A 24,413-nucleotide genomic window follows, 5' to 3' on the forward strand; every position below is an offset into this window, starting at 1 on the left:
TTTGGTTGAGTAACTTTCTCCTGGCATAAAAGAACTGGCTTTGATGACTAACTCGTTCATTCCAGATTTCACTGAACATCAGATCTACTGTTCTGTTTTGTTTGCAGTATTTACTATCTACCCCCCACTTGAATGGACCTGGGGTCCAAGGCCAACTGCTTTTCAAATAAAAATGTTCTGGCAAGGTAATTAGAAAACCCACTAGTTCTTCAAATACAGTATTTACCATACAACAGGCTGTTTCAAACCAATGAACATCCATCCAAAAGATGAAGCCAGACGTCAGCAGTGAGTGAACACACTGGGGAGAAAGAGTCTGCTCAACATCACAGTACTACAACGTCTCAAAGGCATGGGTACACAAATAGCTGTTCTCTAAAACCAATGGAAATTTTAACTCAAAAGTTTCAGATCTTATTCCAAGGACAGTATGCCAGAAAATGGAATAAATGTAATGTTTTTTTTCCATGTGTTAAATCATGATGTATTCACCAGAAATACACAAACAATCATAATGAACTTTTCACCTAAACCTTTAACAAACTGGAAAATTGCTGAAATGTATACAAGTTGCATAAAAGCCAGCATGATGAATCAGTGGTGCTTTTTCATGCATAGTCAGTCCTAGTTAAGATAACTAGACAAGCCAAATGACAGGTCATAACCAAAATCATAAATCAGTCTGTCAGTATCTTTTCCAATTAAATTACAGATGAACTTCTTAAAAAAAATGTTTTCCAAAACATAGCAATTACACCATTTTTATTTAAAACATATAATCCACAAAAAGCTTAAAGTAATAATGTGGAAAATTAAGACCAGACTTACGTATTTTATAAAAATAAATGCCTTTAATTGTGTACACCCTCCTATCATTCGTGAACCTTTGTGACAGAACAAGCCTCCAGGAAGAAAGCATAAATTGTAGGTTACAGGTGATAGGAGGATACCTGTTGCTGCTTAAGTCCTATTCTTACTAACATAATGTTACAACTTACTTGTTTTTAAAAGGAGAATACAGAAAGCTTGAAAAGCAGTAATATCTCAAACTAGAGGTTTGCCAGAAATCTGTAAATTATTAAACAACTCAATTTTGCCTAGACTTGTTCATGCAAGGTATCTAAATTAAACAAAGAATGAAAAGCTTTACATTCTTAGTCATTCAAAAAGTTTAAAGAGGTTTAAAAAAATGAAATGTCCATGTAGTTGTAATTTCATTTTCATAGTGGTACACTTTCCAATATATTAATAAATCTAAATTTATCTCCTCCAAAAAAACTGAAATACCAATGGGAAAACTAAATGATGATACAGGAGTTCTGAGAAATGTGTGGAACAAATCTAACACCTTAATGAAACTGGTATTTTATCTCTGGGTCATGACACTAAAATAAATAAAAATAAAAATAAAACTGGCATTCATTAAAGGTATATTTTGAAAAAAACATAATCTGAGGTGATCTGTAAGATAAGCAAGTGAAAATTTTATTTAAAATTCTATTTTCAATTTATTTTAAATTACGTGTTTTAGTGTTTTAGACAGCTAAGTTGACCTACATAAAATTCTCTAATCACAAAACTAAGATTTTCTTTCCTTATTATTCTTATAGATAAATACTGTTTAATTTTATACAAATACTTTTCATTTTGCCATTCTGTTTACATTGATTTATAGAGTCTGAATCATGTCTAAAACAGATCTAATATTATACAATTTCAACCACTTAAAATACAGCACGATGTAGAAATACAGTATCATTATAACACATAGCAACAAAAATATGTAATGCCAGTAACCCCCAGAGCAAGGAGTGAAGCAGAATGTTTTCATGCTGGAGAATGCTTTTATGCTTTTACTGTGGTAAAATTTTCTTGCCATGTCTTAGGCAGGCTATCCCAAATGATAATACTAATGAGGAAGAGGAGAAAGGTACCTTTCTCCACAAAAGATGCTGTGCCATTATGTACATCATCACATTTCAGTTACAGCAGGACAGATGTGAAGACAGAGGAATTCCAGGTACAGAGGTAGAAATTATTTGCCAAGATTTATACAGCATAGCTCAGGGAGAGATATGGGTTCATCTTTTCCTTTAGATTCTTTACTCTCAATGTCATAAAAGGGCAGATTATTCTTAGAACGAATATCTTTTCAGAGCTCTAAAACAAATTAAGAATTGTCACACACACTGAAAAAGACAAACGAAGTGCTTCCTACCATACATGGCATGTGTCTGCTCATGAGCTCCGTACTGAGCTGCTGATGAAGACACTAAACCAGGCTGGGCATGTGCTGGCGGTGCCATCATCCTAGCGTTACCCTGTATGACAGGACTGTAGACGTGAGGATGCTGTTTTCAAACAAAAAGTAAAGAAAAAAACATTAAAATATCAAATAGAGCCAAGCAGATAGATTATAGTTAGATTTTTAACTTCACGGTTTCCAAAGATAATAGAAAATTTAAAAACCTCTCTTGGCTGCTTCCTTTGAAACTCTTGATCGGTAAACTCTGAATATATCCTTAAAAGGGCCCCTAAGGCCTCAGCTATCTGCCCCATCAAAATACAACGCAAAAAATATAAAGGAAAATCCATTTACTTTACTAAAACTTAAGATTTTTAAAATGGAACAAAGTATTAAGAGGCTGCATCAGTCTTACCTGAGACTGATAATGTGGCACATGCTGAACAAGTGGTTGATTTGGAAACTGTTGAGGACTATAGGCAACGTATTGCGTGGAGTAAGCTGGTGGGGTGGCTACAATCGGTGGGCCTGCTGCAGAGGCTGGGTGCATCATGGTGCTCTGGTGATGCTGGTCTTGCCGCTGTTGGGGCATATTTGGTACTATAGAGAAAAGATGACTTATTATTACAAAACAGTATCTCCTCAGTGTAATACACACATTGAATGGTCTCCCACCACTCAGGGATGTTTTCCTATCACACACCCTAGTCCTCAGCCTCAAACACAGTCCTCAACTCCCAGCTGGGATAATTCTGACTCTTTCTTCAGGTGTCAGCTTGAAAGCAACTTCCTCAGAGAGGCCCTCTATCATGACCCTGAGACTTTTTTAAAAAAAATATTTTACCATTTTAATTCTTTAACAATTAGAGTTTATTTCTTAGTACAAATACAGCTCTCCCTACCCCAACACACACACAAGTTCTTTAGCTCAGAGAATGAAGACACCATTTAACCAGGCAAAAGCTATTATTTACATAAATACCTCTAATTCTTCCTCTATGACCCTCAGACTTGATCAAATCCCTGAAATAAACTCTCATAGCACTACAAAATGACTTTTCCTTCACACCACTTCTGAGATAATCCCTGTGTACTTTTTATCTCTGCCATAAGAAGAGCGGGGAGGTGTTGTGCCTGTGTTATATATCAAATTATGGCACTTGCTGGAGAAGGGCACTGGGTTCATTTTGAGAAAAACAAAAGCATGATAAAAAACCAAAACAGATCCAATTAACTGGAAATCAATCATACACCTAATTATAAAGGCTAAAACTATTAAACTTCTAGAAGAAAACATAAAAATATTCATAACCAGAGGTAGGTAAAATATTCTTATTATGATACAAAAAAACAACCTTAAGTCAAAAACTTCACAAATGGGGTTTCATCAACATAGACTCTTCAAAAAAACTAACCTGGTCAAAAAGCAGCCACAGATTGGGAGAAAACATTCATAATATCTATATCGGATAAAGGACTTATAACCAGAATATATAAATGTTAAAATTCATTAAAAGAGAAGAAATTGAAAAATTATTTAATATAAAACTTCTTTAAAAAGTTTTCTCCCAAAGGAGAAAATCTTTGCAACCTCAGAGTGTGCAAACGTAGGAAATAAAAGCACCACCATACCAAAACCCTCATAAAATGGATTCCAAAATTTAAAACTTCTGCTCTTTCTTTTTTTTTTGTTGTTGTTGAGACAGAGTCTCACTTTGTTGCCCAGGCTAGAGTGAGTGCCGTGGCGTCAGCTTAGCTCACAGCAACCTCAGACTCCTTGGCTTAAGCGATCCTACTGCCTCAGCCTCCCGAGTAGCTGGGACTACAGGCATGCGCCACTATGCCCGGCTAATTTTTTCTGTATAGATTTTTAGTTGTCCATATAATTTCTTTCTATTTTTAGTAGAGACGGGGTCTCGCTCTTGCTCAGGCTGGTCTCGAACTCCTGACCTCAAGCGATCCACCCGCCTCGGCCTCCCAGAGTGCTAGGATTACAGGCGTGAGCCACCGCGCCCGGCCACTTCTGCTCTTTCAAAGACACTTTATCTTTTTTTTTTTTTTTCCCCAAGAGATAAAGGTCTCGCTGTTGCCTAGGCTGAATTTGAACTCCTGTGCTCAAGGGATTCTCCCAAAGAGCTGGGATTATAGGTGTGTCACTGCACTCAAAGACAGTTTAAAAAATGAAAACAGAAGCCACAAGTTGTGAGAACATACAACGGAAGACATAAATCTGACAAAGAACTTATAATGAGGAAAATCTCTGCACTGTGATATATAGTAATTTCTAGGGCATACGATGTTAAAAAAGAAAAGAAACCAGGAAGCAGAACAGTACATATGGCATGTTTCCTTTTGTGCATGATGGGAGAAAAATCAAGATGAATGTCAACATGGCTGCCTAGACAATTTAATGAGGAAAAATCTTTTCAACAAATAGTACTGGTTGGCCCTTCCTGTTTCGACAGGGTCTGTTCATCTGTGGCGAACATTATCTGGTTCTTGCTCTGTGGACCTGTATCTTGTTCTTACTCTGTAAACCTATCTTGCCCTTCCTCAATAAACTTCGTTTCACACTTGGAAAAAAAATTAGTGCTGGGACAGTGAATATCCACATGCAAAAGAATAAATTTGGACCACTACCCTCCTACCATACACAAAATTAACTCATCATTAGCAGACCACAGACCTGTATGTTAAGAGCTATGTGAATATAAAACTTTTGGAAGCCACCGTAAGTGTAAATCTCTGTGACCTTGAGTTAGGCAATAGTTTCTTAGATATGACATCAAAAGCATAAGCAACAAAAGACAAAAGTAAATTGAACTTCATCAAAATTAAAAACTTGTGTGCTGCAAAGGACACGATCAAGACAACCTATAAAATGCAAGAAAATATTTATAAATCACATATCTGATGAAAGATTTATATCAGAATATATAAAGATTTCTTATAACTAAGTAATTAAAAGAAAAATATCTGAACTAAAAACCAGGTCAAGTATTTGAATAGACATTTCTCCAAAGAAGATATATAAATGGCCAATAAACACATAAAAAGATGCTCAAGATTAGTCATTAAAGAAATGCAAATCAAAACCACAATGAGATACCACTTCATAACCACAAAGCAAAGACAATGCTGGTTAGGATGTGGAGAAACTGGAATACTCGTATATTACTGGTAAGAATGCAAAATGGTGCAGCTGCTTTGGAAAAGTCTGGCAGTTCCAACACAGCAATTACATATCAAGAGAAATAAAAACCTAAGTCCATAGAAAACTTGCATGTGAATGTTCACAGTAGCATTACTCATAGCCACAAGATGGAAACAACCCAAATGTTCATCAACTGATGACAGATAAATGTGGTATACTCACACAATGGATTATTCAGCCATAAGAAAGAAGAACTGACACATGCTACAATACAGATGAACCTTGAGAACATACTAAGTGAAAGAAGCCTACAAAAGGTTAGATATAGTATGATACCATTAATATGAAATCTCCAGAATAGATACATTTATAAAGATAGTAGGTTAGTATGCCTAGAGTGTATGGGGAGGGGGGGAAGAAGGAAAGAAAGGGGAGTAACTACTAAAGGGTACAAAGTTTCTGGGGTGATAAAAACATTTTAAAATTGATTGTGGCTGGGTGGGGGCTCATGCCTGTAATCCTAGCACTCTGGGAGGCCGAGGCGGGTGGATCATTTGAGCTTAGGAGTTCCAGACCAGCCTGAGCAAGAGCAAGACCCCGTCTCTACTAAAAAAATAGAAAGAAATTAGCTGGACAACTCAAACTATATAGAAAAAAATTAGCTGGGCATGGTGGCACATGCCTGTAGTCCCAGCTACTCGGGAGGCTGAGGCAGTAGGATCGCTTGAGCCCAGGAGTTTGAGGCTGCTGTGAGCTAGGCTGAAGCCACGGCACTCTAGTCTCAGAAACAGAGTGAGACTCTGTCTCAAAATAATACCAAAAACAAAAAAAGATAACTGCAATCCTAGCCAATACTGTGTCTGCAACTTCATAAGAGACTGGAGGCAGAATCTTTCAGCCAAGCTGTTCCTGGATTCCTGACTCTCAGAAATTACGTGAAATAATAAATGTTTGTTGTTTTAGGTAGCTAAGGTTTATGATAATTTGTCATACAACATTATAGTACACTTATTATTTTTAATAACCAAAGTTTCAGTGTGAGAGAATAAGAGATGCAAGCACAAAGCCATAGTAAAAATCGTGCAATGTTAACTTGAACTGGAAATATCAATATGAATTTCTGAATGAAGAAAGTTAACACTTCCTTGTTTAGTCCATAGAAAAGGCCCAGAAGCAACAATTTAGTAACAACTAGCACATCCAATGACCAGACAGTGGTTTCCAAGTACTATTGCCCAGCAAAAGGAATCAGAGTTCCTTGGAGGAATAACTAATCCAGGAGAGAAAGATTTACCTCAAACATGAGAAAGGGAGGAAGCTATCTAAGACAAACGAGTAGTATCAAAAGGACACAGAAACCAACTTAAAGAAATTCCCACGGATCTAAGATAGGACAATGGGAGCAAGAAAAAGAATAAATGACACGATGATGAATATATAAAAATTCATACATTTGTAGTATTTTTAAAAACAAGAATAAATAAATGATAGGAATGAGAGAGAAAGACACACACATTAAAAAAACAAAATTCACTGGCACTACTAGGAGGGGACAAGGGCACCAACTTCTCACTCTGAAAATTGGAATGAATTCAGAATGTATCCTGCCTACCCTATACAAATGATTTCAGGATAACCAAATGCCCTAGCTGAAAAGAACAATCCTTTACAGAATGATTCTATCTAACAAATGGAGAAGAAAAAACAAATGCTAGGAAATCACCATTTTGAACTGCTAATTACAGAGGTTTTCAAAGTATGGTCCTGGACCAGCAGCATGACTTGGAAACTGGGTTTATAAATTACACTAGAAATGCATATTCTCAGGGTATGCCCCAAATCTACTGAATCAGAAACTCTGGAGGTGGTGTCAAACAATCTTGTGTTTTTAAGCTCTCTCTTCCTAAGCAACTCTGACACACACTAAAATTTGAGAACCAGCCCTAATTAAAAAAATGATGTTACGCATTAAATTAACAATGAATTAGATAAATGATTAATAGAAAACTTTATAATGGGGGAGGCAGAATGGGGAATTGTGGTATCACCACTTGAACCCTTAACCAATCTTACTGTAACTAGAAGTAGGACATACATTGTGTGCCTCCTGTGTAATGCAACACACAGCACACAGAACCATTCAGTATTTGTTTTCTGCCACCCCACAAAGTTGAACCTGAATATAATCAATGGCACCACAAGAATAAAACAGACAATTCTAGAATGGGGAACATACTTTCTAACAATTGATTTTTTGCCATAAAGCAACAGCATGGGGGAAAAAAGCAGGGGAACTAGAAAGAGGTGTAATAAATATAACAGTTTGTAGATTTGGAGTTTGTTTTTTTTTTTTCCCTTCCTTTTTTGCCCCCTTCCCATCCCCCATGCCTAGATTAATCTCTATAGATTACAAGGATTACTTCACAATATCTGTGACAGAGCTCTTTCAACAGGTTCAAGCATTCTAAGGCAAAGAAAAAAAGTCTTATTTACAAAAAAAAACACTAAGAGTTTTAGCTGGCATCCACAAAATCACAATTACTTCAAAAAATGAGGAAATCTTATTAAAGTAAAATTTTTATTTCAAATGGATAATTATTGGGCACTGAGAAATGTCTTTTCTATATAAATTATTCTACTTCCTATTGTTTCTCAATAAAATGATAGCAATTAATTGCTCTAAATTAACTGACTGGCAAAAAGGGAATACTCTGGCATTTTCCCACATTAAAAGATTTCATTTTAAGATAAATTTGTTTTCTTCTATGAAATCTCTTTAACCACACAGGTATAATCTAGTTTATACCACTAGATTATACAACTCCCTCATTTTAAAGATATGGAAATATCCCTCTAACAGAATTTTGACATTGGTTTCTGAAGTGAGCTGCCCCTTTGTTTCAAAAGAAATTCTGGCATTGGGGAAATAATTGTAGGTTAAAGTAAAGCAACGTCAATAATCTAGTAACATTAATTTAGCAGAGCTTTTTTTTTTTTAAAAAAGTTTAACCCCAACTTTAAATTCAGATTTCAGATTGAAAACTTCAGAATTCAATTCTTCCCTTTTTTTTGGGGGGGGGGGGGGGAGAGACAGGGGTCTCACTATGTTGCCCAGGCTGGTCTTCAATTCCTGGCCTCAAGCAGTCTTCTCACCGCAGCCTCCCCAAGTGCTGGGATTACACTGCACCTGGCCTATTTATTCATTATAAACTGAGTTACTTAATTGATACAGCATGCAGGCTATGAGCAAACATACAGGCAGGATTATTCTCACCTTTACCTGCTCTATATGTCTTGGCTTGATTCACGGGCATGGGCGTCATGGGTATTGGGTATAAAGGCTGGAGGGAATTAAAAATATACATATTAACATTAGGCTTTTATGATAAGAGGTATTCTATCACTATCTCTTAGTTTAATATTATTTATATTGCTAGAGAGCTAGCTATGAGGAGGTTTCCTGATTCTCTATGAATGACTAAAAAACAAAATCATACCAACAGCTAAAAGGACAAACCCAAACTACAGTAAATCTAAATCATCTTTTTCACCAGAAAATATTCTCAGATTTAGATCCTTACACCAACAACACACAAAACCCTGCGTGCCTCCCTCTCTCAAATACTTCTGTATATCATCACACCCTCAAGTCACTGCAAGCAGAAAAGTGCTCGTATCAAATATAAACAACTCGGGAAGCTAAGTAAACATCAAATTCTACGACTTACTTGCACGCCCGGGCTCACTGGGACTGGATACATCATATTTGGTGCAAAACAAACAGGCTGAGTATAAACTGGAGTTGGCTGTTGATGACCCACCATAGACGGGCTAGGCTGTGCTTGAGGCCGAGGCGAAGTTGGGGTGGTAGAAGGCTTTGGCTACAAAAACAAAAATAAAACTCAACTATTTCAAGGTAACAAGTTAACTATTATCACAATTTGAAGACTGATTTTCCCAGTCTAAGTTTTACTCACTTTTAACTAGTCCCTTTTATTGAAAAAAACATAGAAAATAAATTTTCATGTTTTGAATAAAAGGAAAAATGCTTCTAGAAACAAAGCAAAATTTGCCAATTTAAAAATATTATTTAGGCCGGGCGCGGTGGCTCACGCCTGTAATCCTAGCACTCTGGGAGGCCGAGGCGGGTGGATTGCTCAAGGTCAGGAGTTCGAGACCAGCCTGAGCGAGACCTCGTCTCTACTAAAAATAGAACGACATTATATGGACAACTAAAAATCTATATAGAAAAAATTAGCCGGGCATAGTGGCGCATGCCTGTAGTCCCAGCTACTCGGGAGGCTGAGGCAGTAGGATCGCTTAACCCGAGGAGTCTGAGGTTGCTGTGAGCTAAGCTGACGCCACGGCACTCACTCTAGCCTGGGCAACAAAGTGAGACTCTGTCTCAAAAAAAAAAAAAAATATTATTTACAATAGTGGCAGTGATGTTTAAGGAACAGGAGAAAAGTGTTTTTAACCTACATACATCATCCCGTGTACTTTTAAATCATCTCTAAATTACACATAATACTAACACAATGTAAATGCTATGTAAACAGTTGTTATACTGTATTGTTGTGAAATGATGACAAAGGAAAAAAGTCTGTACATGTTCAGTACAGACACAACTGTCACAGGCTCATAGGCCTAACTACATTTTCTGTATTTATTTTTTATTTAGAGACAGAATCTCACTCTGTCACCCAGGCTAGAGTGCAGTGGCATCATTACAGCTTACTGCAACCTCCAGCTCCTGGGCTCAAGTGATCCTCCTACCTCAGCGTCCCGAGTGGGGACACACCACCACGCCCAGCTAATTTTTCTTTTCTTTTTTTTTTTTTTGTAGAGATGGGGTTTCGCTCTTGCTCAAGCTGGTCTTGAACTCCTGACCTCGAGCAATCCTCCCACCTGGCCTCCCAAAACCTCGCCCGACCCTAATTACATTTTCAGTGTATGATTGGTTGAATCCAAGGATGCAAAACCCTCAGATGCACAGGGCATATCTATAAACCCCACAGTCTAGCTTGCCAAACATCTTTACTTTCTCAGTTAAAAAAATTCAAAGATTTGGCCAGGCAGGGTGGCTCACGCCTGTAATCCTAGCGCTCTGGGAGGCCGAGGCGGGTGGATTGTTTGAGCTCAGGAGTTCCAGACCAGCCTGAGCAAGAACAAGACCCGTCTCTACTAAAAAAAATAGAAAGAAATTAGCTGGACAACTAAAAATATATAGAAAAAATTAGCTGGGCATGGTGGCACATGCCTGCAGTCCCAGCTACTCAGGAGACTGTGAGGCAGAAGGATTGCCTGAGCCCAGGAGTTTGAGGTTGCTGTGAGCTAGGCTGACGCCACAGCACTCTAGCCCAGGCAACAGAATGAGACTCTGTCTCAAAAAAAAAAAAAAAAAAAAAAAAAGAAAGATCAAATTATTCCCCCAAGATCAAATCTAATTGATAACAAAACAAGGATCTTTTTTATGGCTACAAAATATTCATTAACGACCATACAAGAAAAAATAAAGTTCTTTTTATCATACAACTGAATTTAGATAACAGGTATGGAAGGAACAGGAATGTCACCAATTATAATAATTTTTTTTTTTTTACAGAGACTAGGTTACCTCAACAAAAGTAATAAACTTACCTGAGAAAAGGAACGTGGGTTGAACTCCTTTGCATTGGGATTCAATGTTGATTTCCTAACTTGCCTAAACCAGAAAAAAATACAAAGGCCAGTGAAATCTGCATAGTACTTACATTTCTCTTAAATCTTCCATAGCTGACAATTTTTTAAAAACTGCTGAACATACAGTATATTCAAACTATTCTCATTAGAAGACCATTAATAATATTCTTTATTTAAAACACACACATTTATATTGCCCATTCCTTAATCTCATGAAGAAACTGCCACAAAAGGACAATTTTTAAAAAAAAGTTTGAGTAATACACAATTGCTTCTCTCAAAGGCAATCAGCACATACCTGAAAAGACAGCAGCTCCTTACAAAATGCCCTTAACAACAAACCTTAATATACCAATTCTCTAGCATGCAGTAATTTTTATGTGACAAGGTATTTTCCACATGACATACCTGGGGGAAAAATCATGGCTCTAATAACAATGTTTGCCTCAAATTGAGAATTAGCAGTCCCCAATTTATCAGTAGGCTGCATTCTAAAAGTTCAGCTGTAACTGGGTTGTTTGGTACCCCAAACACACAAATCAATGGAGGTTAAATTCTGAGGTTGGCCCACAAAAGCCCATTTAATTGATAATATATTGGCTGTGCAGAATTAAGTCTATTTTAAAAATCTAAACATTAACTAAAACATTGTTTCTGAGGGAAAACACTTTGAATTCCAAGTAAGAGCACCAGATACTTCTCTCTCTTCTTGGCAGTAGCAGTTCTGAGTCCTAGCAGCTCGGGTGACTACTGGAGTGGGGTGACTACTGACTGGAGTCTAGGGGAGCCAGGTCCCAAATACTGGTAATTTTTCAACTTCAATACATTTACAGAAAAATCTTTCTTAATTTATGTCTAGTTTTCTTGCCCTGGGGTACAAAACTGGGGTGGGGGGAAGAGCAGCGCAGAGTACAGTAACCTAATTTACTTAAGATGCTATTTGTTTAGACCCGTTGTTTGTAAATTAAGGCCTACTTACAAGGCAATGTAAGAGTTTAGAAAGATTGAGATTGAAGGACCTGACCACTTAAAAAAAAAAAAGTTAACTGAGTAACAGGATGTGCTAAGTTCCAGGTTTACTCACTCAGCTGCATCTTTCTTCTCTTCTTTATCATCTTTCTCTTGCTTACATGCTGGACTGGAAGTCTGAACCCCTTGGGATGTGACCTCAGGTCCCCTCTTGTGCTCCGTGTTACTAAGTATTGAAGGGGAAATGCTGGGGCTATTCGGCTTGCTGCTGCCACTGGTACAGTTGCTGCTGCTATTTTCAACGAAAGAATCCTTAGCACTTGGTTCAATTTTGTCTTTGATCAAATCTCTTGATTTTTCTCCCTCTCTATTTTTGTTTAATAGTTGATCCATAGATTCAGAAGTAGAACTTGGCTGTAACTAAATAAAGGAAACAGAATTACACTTAAAATATTTTTAAATACTCTAGTAATTTTTGCCATGAGCACAAGTAAAGTAATATTATTTATAGGTATGAAATGTTTTGAATAAGGTTTTTTTTCATAATTTAAGAGCAAGGTTTTTATTATAAGGCAACAATAACAGAGTATCTACACAACACAACCATAGTTATCAAAGCACTCAAATGTCTTAGGCCTCAGGAACTCAGTATTTACTGAGTGCCTACCACATGTCAGAAATTGCACCTGCTGGTATAGAAAATATGAAATAGTTCCTATCCTCCTACACTTGCCATCTGAATGAGATCAGATAATTAACAACAAAATGCAGTAAAGCTATGAAATCCTACAGAAAAAGCAACCTATACAAAGGGAAGGCTTCTCAATGGGAGTGTCATCTAGTTTAAGCTGTGAAAAAAGTTTAGGAGAGGTGTTTGGAAAAGAGACGAGTCTAAGTAAAAGGACAGCATGTTGGAAAATCCAAAGGAAAGGGAGAAGACGGCTACATCACAAAACAGAAAAGCACTAGTGGCCCCAGCAAGGGTGGGGCACATGTGCACGAGTGAGTCAAGACACGAGAAACTCACCGAAGAGGAACGCAATGATAAAGGAACTTGCCAGCCATGTTAAGGACTCTGGCTTTTAATTCTTAGGGTTATGGGAAATCACTGAGGAATTTCAAGCAGGGTGCAGTACTGAGCAGATTTATAGTTCACAAAGACGAGCAGAACAGCTTCGGGGGAAATGAACTGGAAGGAGGGCAAGTGAGGATGTGCAGAGACCACTGTGGAGGCTGGACTAAGCCCCGGGCCTAGTGGGCTTGGGAGTGGTGGGTTGGAAGGTCAGAAGTAGATGGATTCGGAGGGAAACCTGACTAGACATGTGGGTCAGTTAGATCTATATCCGTAAGTAAAGAAGGAAACTGCAAAACAAGAACCATCAAGATGAGCAGAAGACAAACACATTAGTGAAATAAGTGAAAACGTTTTTGTGGTTGTAGACTGGAAGAAATCAAAGCTACCACTGGCTAAAGATGACTTAAGATGCCATCCTCCACAAAAGAAAGAAAACAGACAGTGGCAGAAAAAGAGAAGGAAAGGGCAGCGAGGAGATCGGTAAAAGTGGAAATGAGAACGGACATAAACAACAGCCCCAGGTTAGGAGAATAAACTAAAGAAAAACCTGCACAAGGTTGGAGAGAGACAAGATCGCCTCAGCACCGGCAAACCAACTTCAAAGGTTTCAATTCACTACCTAAGCTTCTGGTGTCCTAGCAAACAGCACCATGCAACTCGGGGGCATCTTGCGCTTCACTGCACCATCAGCACAGCTATGCCCTTAAATTGCTGAGGGAAAACGTTGAGTGGGGCATTTATTTGGGCCCAGTGACAGTTTAAGTCACACTACAGGAACTTATTGCTTAAACCTGCATTTGTTCACAAATATCTTTTTTTGTTTTTTTCTGAGACAAGGCCTCGCTCCATTGCCTGGGCTAGAGTGCAGTGGCGTGGTCACCACAGCTCACTGCAGCCTCAAATTCCTGGCTCAAGCAATCTTCCTGCCTCAGCCTCCCGAGTAGATGGGACTACAGGTGTGCACCACCACATCTGGTTAATTTTTCTATTTTTTGTAGAGATAGGATCTCGCTGTTGCCAGGCTGGTCTTTAACTCCTGGCCTCAAGCGATCCTCCTGCCTTGGCCTCCCTAAGTGCTAGGATTACAGGTGTGAGCCACCACACCTGGCCACAAAAATCTTTAGAGGACACACACATAATAGACCAACTATATATTGCAGAAAACTTCAGTGTTTATCTATCTTAAAAGTCCTTGAGTAAAGGCAAAAATTAGACTTTTGTTGTTGCTGTTAATCTTATAATGGCAAACATCTATAGTACTTATTATGGGATGGACACTTCTAAACTATTTATAGACTGTCTTTACAAAAGCCTTGTTTGATATAAATACTATTCTTCCCATCTTACAAATGGCAAATCTAAGGGGAAACTAAAATGCAATTCATGCCTTTAAGCACTCTGCTATATTTTCTCTCTGCGGTATCCTACAACTAAGGGAAAACTAAGTCAGTCTTTCTTTTTTTCTTTTTATTTAGAGACAGGGTCTCTTTTTGTTGCTCAGGCTGCAGTGCAGTGGTGCAATCACAGCTCACTGCAGCCTTGAACTCTTGGGCTACAGCAATCCTCTCGCCTCAGCCTCCCAAGTAGCTAGGACTACAAGTTCGTGCCACCATGCCTGGCTAATTTTTAAAATTTTTTTGGTAGAAATGGGGTGTCTTGCTGTGTTGTTCAGGCTTGTCACGAACTCCTGGTCTCAAGTGATCCTTCCACCTCGGCCTTCCAAAGTGGTAGGATTACAGGTGTAAGCCACCGTGTGTTCACTGGAATACTGAGATTCTTCTATGATTCAAAGAACAAGAAAATGTTGCTAGCCAGTACAATGCAGGGTCATCTATATTTTGGTAATAAGAATTAACATGTATTGAATACACTCTGTGCCAGGCACTACAGTAAACACTTCACAGGCAGTATCTCATTTAGCTCTCACAGGAACACTATGAAGCAGGTTCTACAATTATCCCATTTGGGCTTACAGGAAGTAGATAACATGCGGCAATGTTATACACATGTATAGAGGCCAAAATTCAAACTCGGGTCTATTTACCTCTAAAACCCACACCATTAACCCATAACAGATCAAATCACTAGCAATTCTGACACAAACAAAGCTACCAGCATCATGCACAGAGCTATATTAGAGCCTGTAGATGGCTCTCAAGGAAAAAGGTATATGTGTTGGGTGGGGGGGAACGAAACCCACAGAGTATTCCTATTTCATTCTCAATAAAAGACTAGAGATTTTTGTGAACAAATGCAGTTCAGGGCAATGTGTATGTCATGAGGGTGGCACTGATGATTCATTCACTAAACTATGTACTACGCATTAGTTACTGTTCAAAGCATTGTTAGAAGCTTAAACACCAGATGCCAGGTCTGTCATTTAAGTCATGTGACCATGGGCAAATTATAATGTTCAACTTTTTAAATATTTAAATTATAATATTTTACCCCCCCCCCTTTTTTTTGGAGACAGAGTCTCATTTTGTCACATCAGCTAGAGTGCAGTAGCATCATCATAGTTCACAGCAACCTCAAACTCCTGGACTCAAGTGGTCCTCCTGCCTCAGCCTCCCAAGCAGCTGAGACTACAGGTGCACACCACCACGTGTGGCTAATTTTTCTATTTTGTAGAGACAGGGTCTCGCTCTTGCTCAGGCTGGTCTCAAACTCCTGAGCTCAAGTGATCCTCTTACCTTGGCCTCCCAGAGTACTAGGATTACAGGCATGAACCACCTTGCCCAGCCCTATTTAACTTCTTTTTGCCTCAGTTTCCTAATACATACTGCAGATAAAAACAAAACTTGCTTTAGAGGGGTGGTAGGACAATAAAAGATTTAACACATAAGCACTGAGAACAGTGCCTGGTACATAGGAAATATGTAATAAACCTAAGTGAATATCAACATTAGTTTAAGCACTGAGAACAGTGCCTGGTACATAGGAACTATGTAATAAACCTAAGTGAATATCAACATTAGTTTATGTAAAGAGAACAATTATAAAGCTCACCCTCAAACATTTTTTAAAAACCATTTCTTTGCTTTCTAGTATTCACTTATTAACCAGGGAGTTATTCATAAGATACTTCATAATACATTTGATTTTTCAGGCTCCCAAAAGTAATAAGACTAAAAGTTCTAAAGATATAGACTTTTAATGTTGCTCCTACCTGGATTTAAAAGTCAAATATTAATGAAGGTTTAGAAAAGTTGTGAACTAATATGATAGCCAAAATGTCTTCTATTAAATGAAAAAGTACAGCCCTTTAAAATACAGTAACTCTAATCAAGACAGTATTGTACTGGTGTAAGGATAAGACATATAGATGAATGGAGGAGAATTTAGAGTGCAGCAATAAGCTTTCACACTTGCAGCCAACTGACTTTCGACAAGCATGTAAAGAAAATTCAGCAGTGGAAAGAATAGTCTTTTCAACAGATGGTGCCGGGACAACAATTATCTACCTACGTGCAAAAGAATGAATCTGGACCCCATAAATATGTATAATTATAATGTGTCAATTAGAAATAAGCACAAGCAACTAAATCTGCCTGTATCAAAATTAAACATGTTTGTGCTTCAAGGGACAATACAGTGAAAAGATAAAACCCACAGAATCTTAGCACTTTGGGAGTCCAAGACCAGAGGATCACTTGAGGCCAGGAGTTCAAGACCAGCCTGAGCAAGTGCAAGACCCTGTCCCAAAAAAAAAAAAAAAAAAAAAAAAGAAAAGAAAAATTAGCCAGGCATGGTGGCATGCGCCTGTATTCCCAGCTACTTGGGAGGCTGAGGCAGGAGGATCACTTGAGGCCAGAAGTTTGAGGCTGCTGTGAGCTATGATAACACCACTGCACTCTAGCCTGGGAGACAGAGCAAGACCCTGTCTCAAAAAAACCAAAAAATCCCAAACCACAATGAGATTATCACTTCACACCCACAAGGATGACTATAATCAAAAAAGACGGATAACAACAAGTGTTGACAAGGATGTGGAGAAACAGGAATCCTATACACTGCTGGTGGAAATGTAAAATAGTGCAGCTGCCTTGGCAAACAGCTTGGCAGTTCCTCAGAAAGGTAAACAAAAAGGTACCATACAATCCAGAAATTCTACTCCCAGGAAGGTACACAAGAGAAATGAAAACACATGACCACAGAAATACTGTACACTACTGTTCATAGTGGCATTCATTACTCATAATAGTTAAAAGGTGGGAACAACCCAAACAGCCACCAACTGATGGATAAACAAAATGTGTTGTTATCCATATAAATGAATCTCATTCAGCCAAGAAAAGAAATGAAATACTGATGTATGCTCCAACATGGATGAACACTGAAAATGTTATGCTAAGTGAAAGAAGCCAGTCATAAAAGGCCACATATTGTATTATTCTATCCATATGAAATGTCCAGAATAGGCAAGTCCATAGAGACTAACCCGTAGATTAGTGGTTGCTTAGGGCTAGGGGCAGAGGGAAAGGGATGGAGGCAAATGGAGAATGCATTCTTTTGGGGTGAGGAAAATGTTTTAAAATCGATTGTGGTGATGTTTGCACAATGCTGGGAATATATTAAACCACTGAATTGTAAACTTTAAATGGTAGAAGTATATATGTAAATTACATCTCAATAAAGCTGTTACAAAACTGTGCTAACACTTATGTTTCAAAGTAAAAATATTTCTTTCCTCTATTATATAATAAATTCAATGTCAGTGTATTCTAAGAGGGACTGAATGTTTAAAAAAAAAACAAGGAATACTGAGGGAAAAACCAAGTGGGCAAGAATATCTACAGCATGACATCATTTACAGCATACTTAATATTATGCAAAATCTATCTATTGCTTAGGGATCTTAGGCAGTGTAAGTATAAAGAATTGAACAGGAAAGAAACTCTTTCTGAAAAGGAAGAGGAGGAAGCAGCTGAGGTGGGGTAAGCACACAAGAGGAGGTTAATTATGCTGGAATGCTTGACTTATTCAGCAGGGGAGTGGGCACAATGATCATTCATCATGTGTATCATTTGTATGTGTTAACTATTGCTAAACAAATTAAAATTTAGCTGGGCGCGGTGGCTCACACCTGTAATCCTAGCACTCTGGGAGGCTGAGGTGGGCGGATCATTTGAGCTCAGGAGTTCGAGACCAGCCTGAGCAAGAGCGAGACCCCATCTCTACTAAAAAAAAAAAAAAAAATAGAAAGAAATGATATGGACAGCTAAAAATATATATAGAAAAAAATTAGCCGGGAATGGTGGTGCATGCCTGTAGTCCCAGCTAGTCGGGAGGCTGAGACAGGAGGATCGCTTGAGCTCAGGAGTTTGAGGTTGCTGTGAGCTAGGCTGACGCCACAGCACTCACTCTAGCCCAGGCGACAGAGTGAGACTCTGTCTCAAAAAAAAAAAAAAAAAAAAAATTAAAATTTAAAGTACCTGTTAATAGCATTGAAGCTGAACAGACACATATGTGCAAAAGTACTAAATAATATGTAATATTTTGAATGCTGCCAATAAGTCAAGAACGAAGCTATTAGCAAAGAAATTATTAAATTTGTAAAGTTAAAACACTGGCTAGGAAAAAGATGCCTTTTGCTTGTTTATTTATTTATTAAGACAAGGTCTCATTCGGTCACCGAGGCTGGAGCGCAGTGGCACAATCAAATCTCACTGTAACCTTGAATTCCTGGGCTCAAGTGATCCTCCCACCTCACCCTCCCGTGTAGGTAGTTGGCATTACTGACACATGGCTCCATGCCTGGCCTGCCTTTTGCCTTTTATTCACTCATCTATTTTGGAAAAAAAAGCTGATAATCAGATTTTTCACCTGTAAGAAACTAAGTTTTAGGAAGATTTGAGTCAGTCTCAAAGTCAACCTTGTTATCTACAATATATTGTAGTAAATACAAGCAAAAGAATGAAATAGTCATCAAGAAGAGATGTTCAGCAAAGCCTATTTTAAGGGAGACAAATGATGTATTATAGAAAGATTTGTACCACAATACATTTGTGCACAAAGTCTCAATCTGCAACTACCTCAGAACACCAGAGTCTAGTACATTTTCCACTCACCACACCAGATAATTGACCTGGTCTTGCTCTACTAAAATCTAGCTTCACTGAACAAAGTGATCAAATGAACATCAAATAATAAACAATGTTATGGTAGCTTCAATTATGAGGATTATACTCTCTTTCATTTGATGCCAACACTGTTGTTACCAAATCTCCTGATTTCAGTTATCCGACCTAAAGGACAGGCAAAGACAATTTTAAGAAAAGTTAGCTTTCTACACACGATTCAATTTTTGTGTATGTATAGTGCACTTTTGTAAACTGATATGAAAATCCTTAGCAGTGTTTATTATTTTTTTAAATCTTAATTCATTAGTCCATACAATACTTACCCTAAAATCATTCTTAAATTTCTTTAAATCATCAATCTGTTTTCTATGTTCAGAAATAATTGGTGATATACCTGTAAAATTAAGAACTGTCAGATACAGATGTATTGCTAAACTTCAGATTCTTTTAATGTGGGATATCAGAAATGATAATAAGATGTACTATCAAAAGAATAACAATTTCAAATACTAATTTTGGATTTTGGCATTTGTTAAACTATGCATTTATATATACACAATACTAAGAAAAAGTGTTGAACAAAAATATTCTGTAATGGACATGAAATCAGCCATACTCCTTCCTATTTCTACAGTTACGCCTAAAGACTCTTTAAAACGCTAACCTTTATTTTCAGCTTTTGAGAAGCTAGGTGATGTTTCACTGGGCTTAATATTTTCTTTATTCCCTGCAGGAGAGTTCTGCCTCTGATCTTGAAGCCTGGAATCTTTAGCTAGAAAAGTTTGTTTAAAAAAATTCAGTTAGAGGTTAGAAAAGCAAAATGGGCAAACACTGAATAATAATTTTGATTTCCTATGTTTCTGGGTATCTGATAGCCAGGAATGTTAGTCTTCATAACAGGTGACATGATATATATTAAATTAGTGGTATTACTTAAATAATTAACTCACTCACATAGAATTTTAAATGTGCATTCAAAATACCTATCTAAGAATAAAAACAACATAAAAAATTTTAATATAACGTCAACCTGTGATTCTCGACTTCACAAATGACACGATGGATCTAGAAGCCCTTTCTTACATACCCTCAATAGATGGGGTAACAGCTCTGTTAGATGCAGGACTAGCAGGTGTAGGAGATGCAGCTGGAACAGGCATGGCAACAGCTTCAGTCGGAATAATTCCAGCTTGGGGAGAAGCAAGAACTGGCCCACTGGAAGTATTTCCAATACTGTTTTGTCTGGGCGACCTGGGTCTGTGAGTTTTAGGGGATAATCTTGGAACTAGAAAAAAGGGAGAATTTATTTATTACATTCTCAGCTCAAATGTCACTTCCTCAAAGAGCCTTCTCTGAAGATCTAGATAAAATATGACCAGGCATAATGGTTCATGCCTGTAATCCCAGCACTCTGGGAGGCCGAGGTGGGAGGATTGCTTGAGCCTAGGAGTTTAACGTTGCAGTGAGCTGTGATTGTGTCACCACTCTCCAGCCAGAGCAAAACAGATTCTGTTTCCAAAAAAAAAAATAAAAAAAAAAAAATCCTCTCCAGCCCCACTACCCCTTTATCCACCATCCTGTTTTCTTTCCCTCCCTCCTTCCTTCCCTCCCTCTCTCTCTCTCTTTCTTTCTTTAGACAAGGTCTCGCTCTGTTGCCCAGGCTAGAGTGCAGTGGTGTCATCATAGCTCACTGCAACCTCAATCTCCTGGGCTCAAGTGGTCCTCCTGCCTCAGCCTCCCAAAGTGCTGGGATTATAGGTGTGAGCCTCTGCCCCTGGCCCCATCATCCTGTTTTCTCTTCCAAAGTCTTAGGATTAGTGGTAATCAGGAATACAAGTATCTGAAGAACAATATCAGCACATAAGTACAACTGTGGTTTTTCCTCCTAACTACACATGTTCTTCCTAAAAGGTAGAATTTTGAATAAAGTTGGAAAACAGCTTCCCTAAGGCAGGATACATGCCACTTTTTAAAATAAACACATTCTGTACTAAAAAGTTGAACTGAGTAAACCGATTGTTTCTCTTACAACGCTAGCAGGAGGAGATCCCTAAGAAGTAGGCTTACCCCTTCCTCATTCAAAGAATACACTAAAACATCTTTTGGCACCTTGTAGCCCATCCTGTGGGCTCTTTCTTGCAACATCAAGATCCCCTGTACTAAGTAAGGAAATAGGGACCCAATTTAACCAAAAGGAGAATGCAAGCGGGTTGATATTCCAAAATAAATATCTAATAGGTTTCATATACTATTATAAACCTATCTGCAGAGCTCAAATTTAAAGGTTTAGAGAAAATAGTTCAGTATACTTCATTTTAACGTTTTGTTTTTTCATAAGCCACAATGGTCACAGAAGAAAGCTATTATACAACAATTGTCATTTTTCCAACTAGTATAAAGAGCAAACCTGTGACACTCTTCTGGGTGTATCTCTAACAACTTTGTTTTCACTCTTTTACTTCTAATCATGTTTGTTACTCTCAAAAGTCGTATCCAGAACATCTGAGTAATGTCAAAAGATTAATGGAACAGCTGAAGATTTTTTTTAATTTCTAATTTTTTGTTAGACTTAAAATAATTGAAGACTAAGGAAGAAAACACAAAATGCAAAGGAATTTATAGTACAATTACATGAATGTACATTACATGAAGCTGAGCAGACAGCGTATATCAACTAAAAATAGACATTTGACAGAACTGGGTAATTTTTTGTTTAAGCTTCAAGACCTTGTTTATTTTACAGGTTCTGCGGACCAATAAAAAATATTAATTGGATTGTTTAGCTCTCTATTACGAGAGCAAAGCATTAAGTATTGACAAAGTAGCAAAAACAGTCTTAGCCTAATCATAAAATCTTATAAAAGTATAATTTTCATACTTTTATACCTGCTGACAGCACATTCCTCAGGCTAATCACAGATAAAACTTGGGCCCCTCATTTGTGTTTGATATTCCTTATAAGGGAAATATAGTCAGGAATTAGTACCATATACAGATGTTACAGAAACACACTACACTGTAAGCCCAAAATAAATATTTATGGAATGAATGAACAAAGTTTTTTTTAAAAAAAAAGGAAATACAGTCCTTCCAAATAGTGTTACATACTATATTTGCCTTAGAGTGGTACTTCATAAAACTACAAAGTATATTCATATTTATGAACCTTACAGGAATCTCATCAAAAGCCCATAAAGTAGACTAGGCAAGAATTACTTTACTCACTGAGAAAACTGAAATTCAGAACGACTGCATTATTTGCTTTAATATATGATGAATAAATGGTGGAGCCCAGAATAAAAATGTAGGTTTCCCAATTTCTGGTTATTCCACTATTTTTAATATACATACACTTACACTTCCTCAAACAGAACAGAGCTCAGCTGTTTTTTACATCTAGTAATAATTACAAAAAGGCACACTGTCGTTGTGTCCAAGTATTACCTACCCCCACTGACCACTGATGACCACGTTCCCCCCGAGGGACTGGTTCTTGCCACTGGAGGAGTAGCTGCTTCACTTGGTGGGTTGTGGGATACAAACTCTAGGCCACTGGAAATGGAACCCCTCCCAGCAGAAACTCTGTGATTTCGAGGGTGTCGCTGGGCCTTTGGGGACATCCTTGGAGGACCTAAGAAAGGAACAGTGCACATCACATAAATGCCTCTCTGTCCATCAGTACTACTTTTTCTGCTAAACACACACACACACACACACACACACACACATTCTCTTTCTCCCACTCACTCTACAGTTACTCCTTGGTTTTAAAGAAGAAAAACCCATATATATAGTTGGGAGGGGGGCATATTAACTCTTTCAGAATTATACTGTGAAACACCACAAAGTTTTATAAATAAATTTTCTTTCCCTTTATTTTTAAAGAAAGTGAGGGATGAAATTGGTGGTAAGAAATCAAACAATAAGATGTCACAGCTCTTGAAAGAATTGCAGCAATCTGTTTCATCTATATTATTTGTAGGCATATAAAAATAAACAAATATTATAAGTATTAATAGAAGTTGTAGCTACATGATGAAATAATTTTTACTTTACCATTTCCCCCTCCAAATTGTCCAGAATATATTAAACCTCTATAATTAGAAAAAATAAATTTTTACACCAAAGACTATTAATCCCTATACTATACATCCCTGGCATTACTGAAATGTATGTACATATACTGTTCTTAAATGTCTCCAAATTCTTGGTTTATCTACCTCTTCAAAACAGTCCTCAACTAGTAAGCAGTTTCTTAGATTTAACAGGCTGTGAACTGAACATTCTATTAATGCATGACTTGTAAGACCAACATAACATCTGGGGAAGAAATTTGCACTGTGTGAATGAAGTGCCAAAATTCTACATCACTGATTCTGCTACCCCATTAGTGATTTCTCTTTCTAAAGCAGTGTACTGTACATTAGACCAAACCATCAAGTGAAAACAGTGGATAGAAGAGTTCTCAGAACCACAGAAGCCTGATGGTTCTAACACCGAGCAAAAACATTCTCAACAGCAAAGCTAAGGCACCTCACCCCCACTTTGCTGCTAAACTCTTTAGAACTCCAAATTAACGTGTGTTTCCAATAGGAATTTAATTCATGGACATAGTATTTAAAAGAATGCAAGTATTATAGCTTATAATTTTCAACTGGAGATAATCCAACATTCCCAAGTAACACAGAGTTTATTTCTAAGTCAACAGTCCATGGGCAGTTCTTACATCTTAATGTAGTAAAGATGTTCAATATTACTGATTACGTTCTAATATCATCCTCATTATATAAATATCACTTATTCAAATGATGGACTGTAAGAAATATTTCAACAGAACTTAATTTTGCATTTTGTGGCCAATATTACAGCCAGTTTTAAGTGAAGAAGTCACCTAGAAAATCAGTGAAACTTGCTGTTCAGAGTTAGACACTTTAGTCAAGGCCATGACCTGCCTGCCTAGATGGCAACAACAATTTATTTAAAAGTAGCCAGGTAAGCATTTTATGCAGAAAGCTTTATTGGTCCTAATGTAAGTTATATCAACTGTGATCTTAATGAACAAACCAGATAAAAATTTTAATACAAATATTCTAAACAAATATCAAAAGGACATTATCATTTAGAAAACACACCTTTAATTTATGCATGGCATTTAAATTAGGATGCTATATTTCTACAACATCTGTGTATTTGATATGCAGTAAT

The 24,413-nt window shown here is 37.5% G+C and overlaps 1 protein-coding gene across 8 annotated transcripts in view; it reads right to left on the bottom strand.

The window, feature by feature from the left end:
• ATXN2 (ataxin 2) overlaps positions 1-24,413 on the bottom strand; it is a 101,170-nt gene that overhangs the window by 12,211 nt on the left and 64,546 nt on the right. For 5 of the 8 annotated variants that reach the window (XM_069497291.1, XM_069497286.1, XM_069497289.1 and 2 more), the window contains exons 11-20: positions 22,657-22,839; positions 20,296-20,493; positions 19,873-19,980; positions 19,532-19,602; positions 12,166-12,470; positions 11,040-11,103; positions 9,128-9,280; positions 8,674-8,740; positions 2,661-2,845; positions 2,219-2,351 (exon numbers count right to left, since the gene is read on the bottom strand). In XM_069497291.1, coding sequence (XP_069353392.1) covers positions 2,219-2,351; positions 2,661-2,845; positions 8,674-8,740; positions 9,128-9,280; positions 11,040-11,103; positions 12,166-12,470; positions 19,532-19,602; positions 19,873-19,980; positions 20,296-20,493; positions 22,657-22,839 — 1,467 coding nt within the window. The remainder of the gene's footprint in view (positions 1-2,218; positions 2,352-2,660; positions 2,846-8,673; positions 8,741-9,127; positions 9,281-11,039; positions 11,104-12,165; positions 12,471-19,531; positions 19,603-19,872; positions 19,981-20,295; positions 20,494-22,656; positions 22,840-24,413) is intronic. The other 3 variants (XM_069497293.1, XM_069497287.1, XM_069497290.1) reach the window with 1 other exon arrangement.

The sequence above is a fragment of the Eulemur rufifrons genome, chromosome 21 (genome assembly GCF_041146395.1).
Source record: "Eulemur rufifrons isolate Redbay chromosome 21, OSU_ERuf_1, whole genome shotgun sequence".
Lineage (NCBI taxonomy): Eukaryota > Metazoa > Chordata > Mammalia > Primates > Lemuridae > Eulemur > Eulemur rufifrons.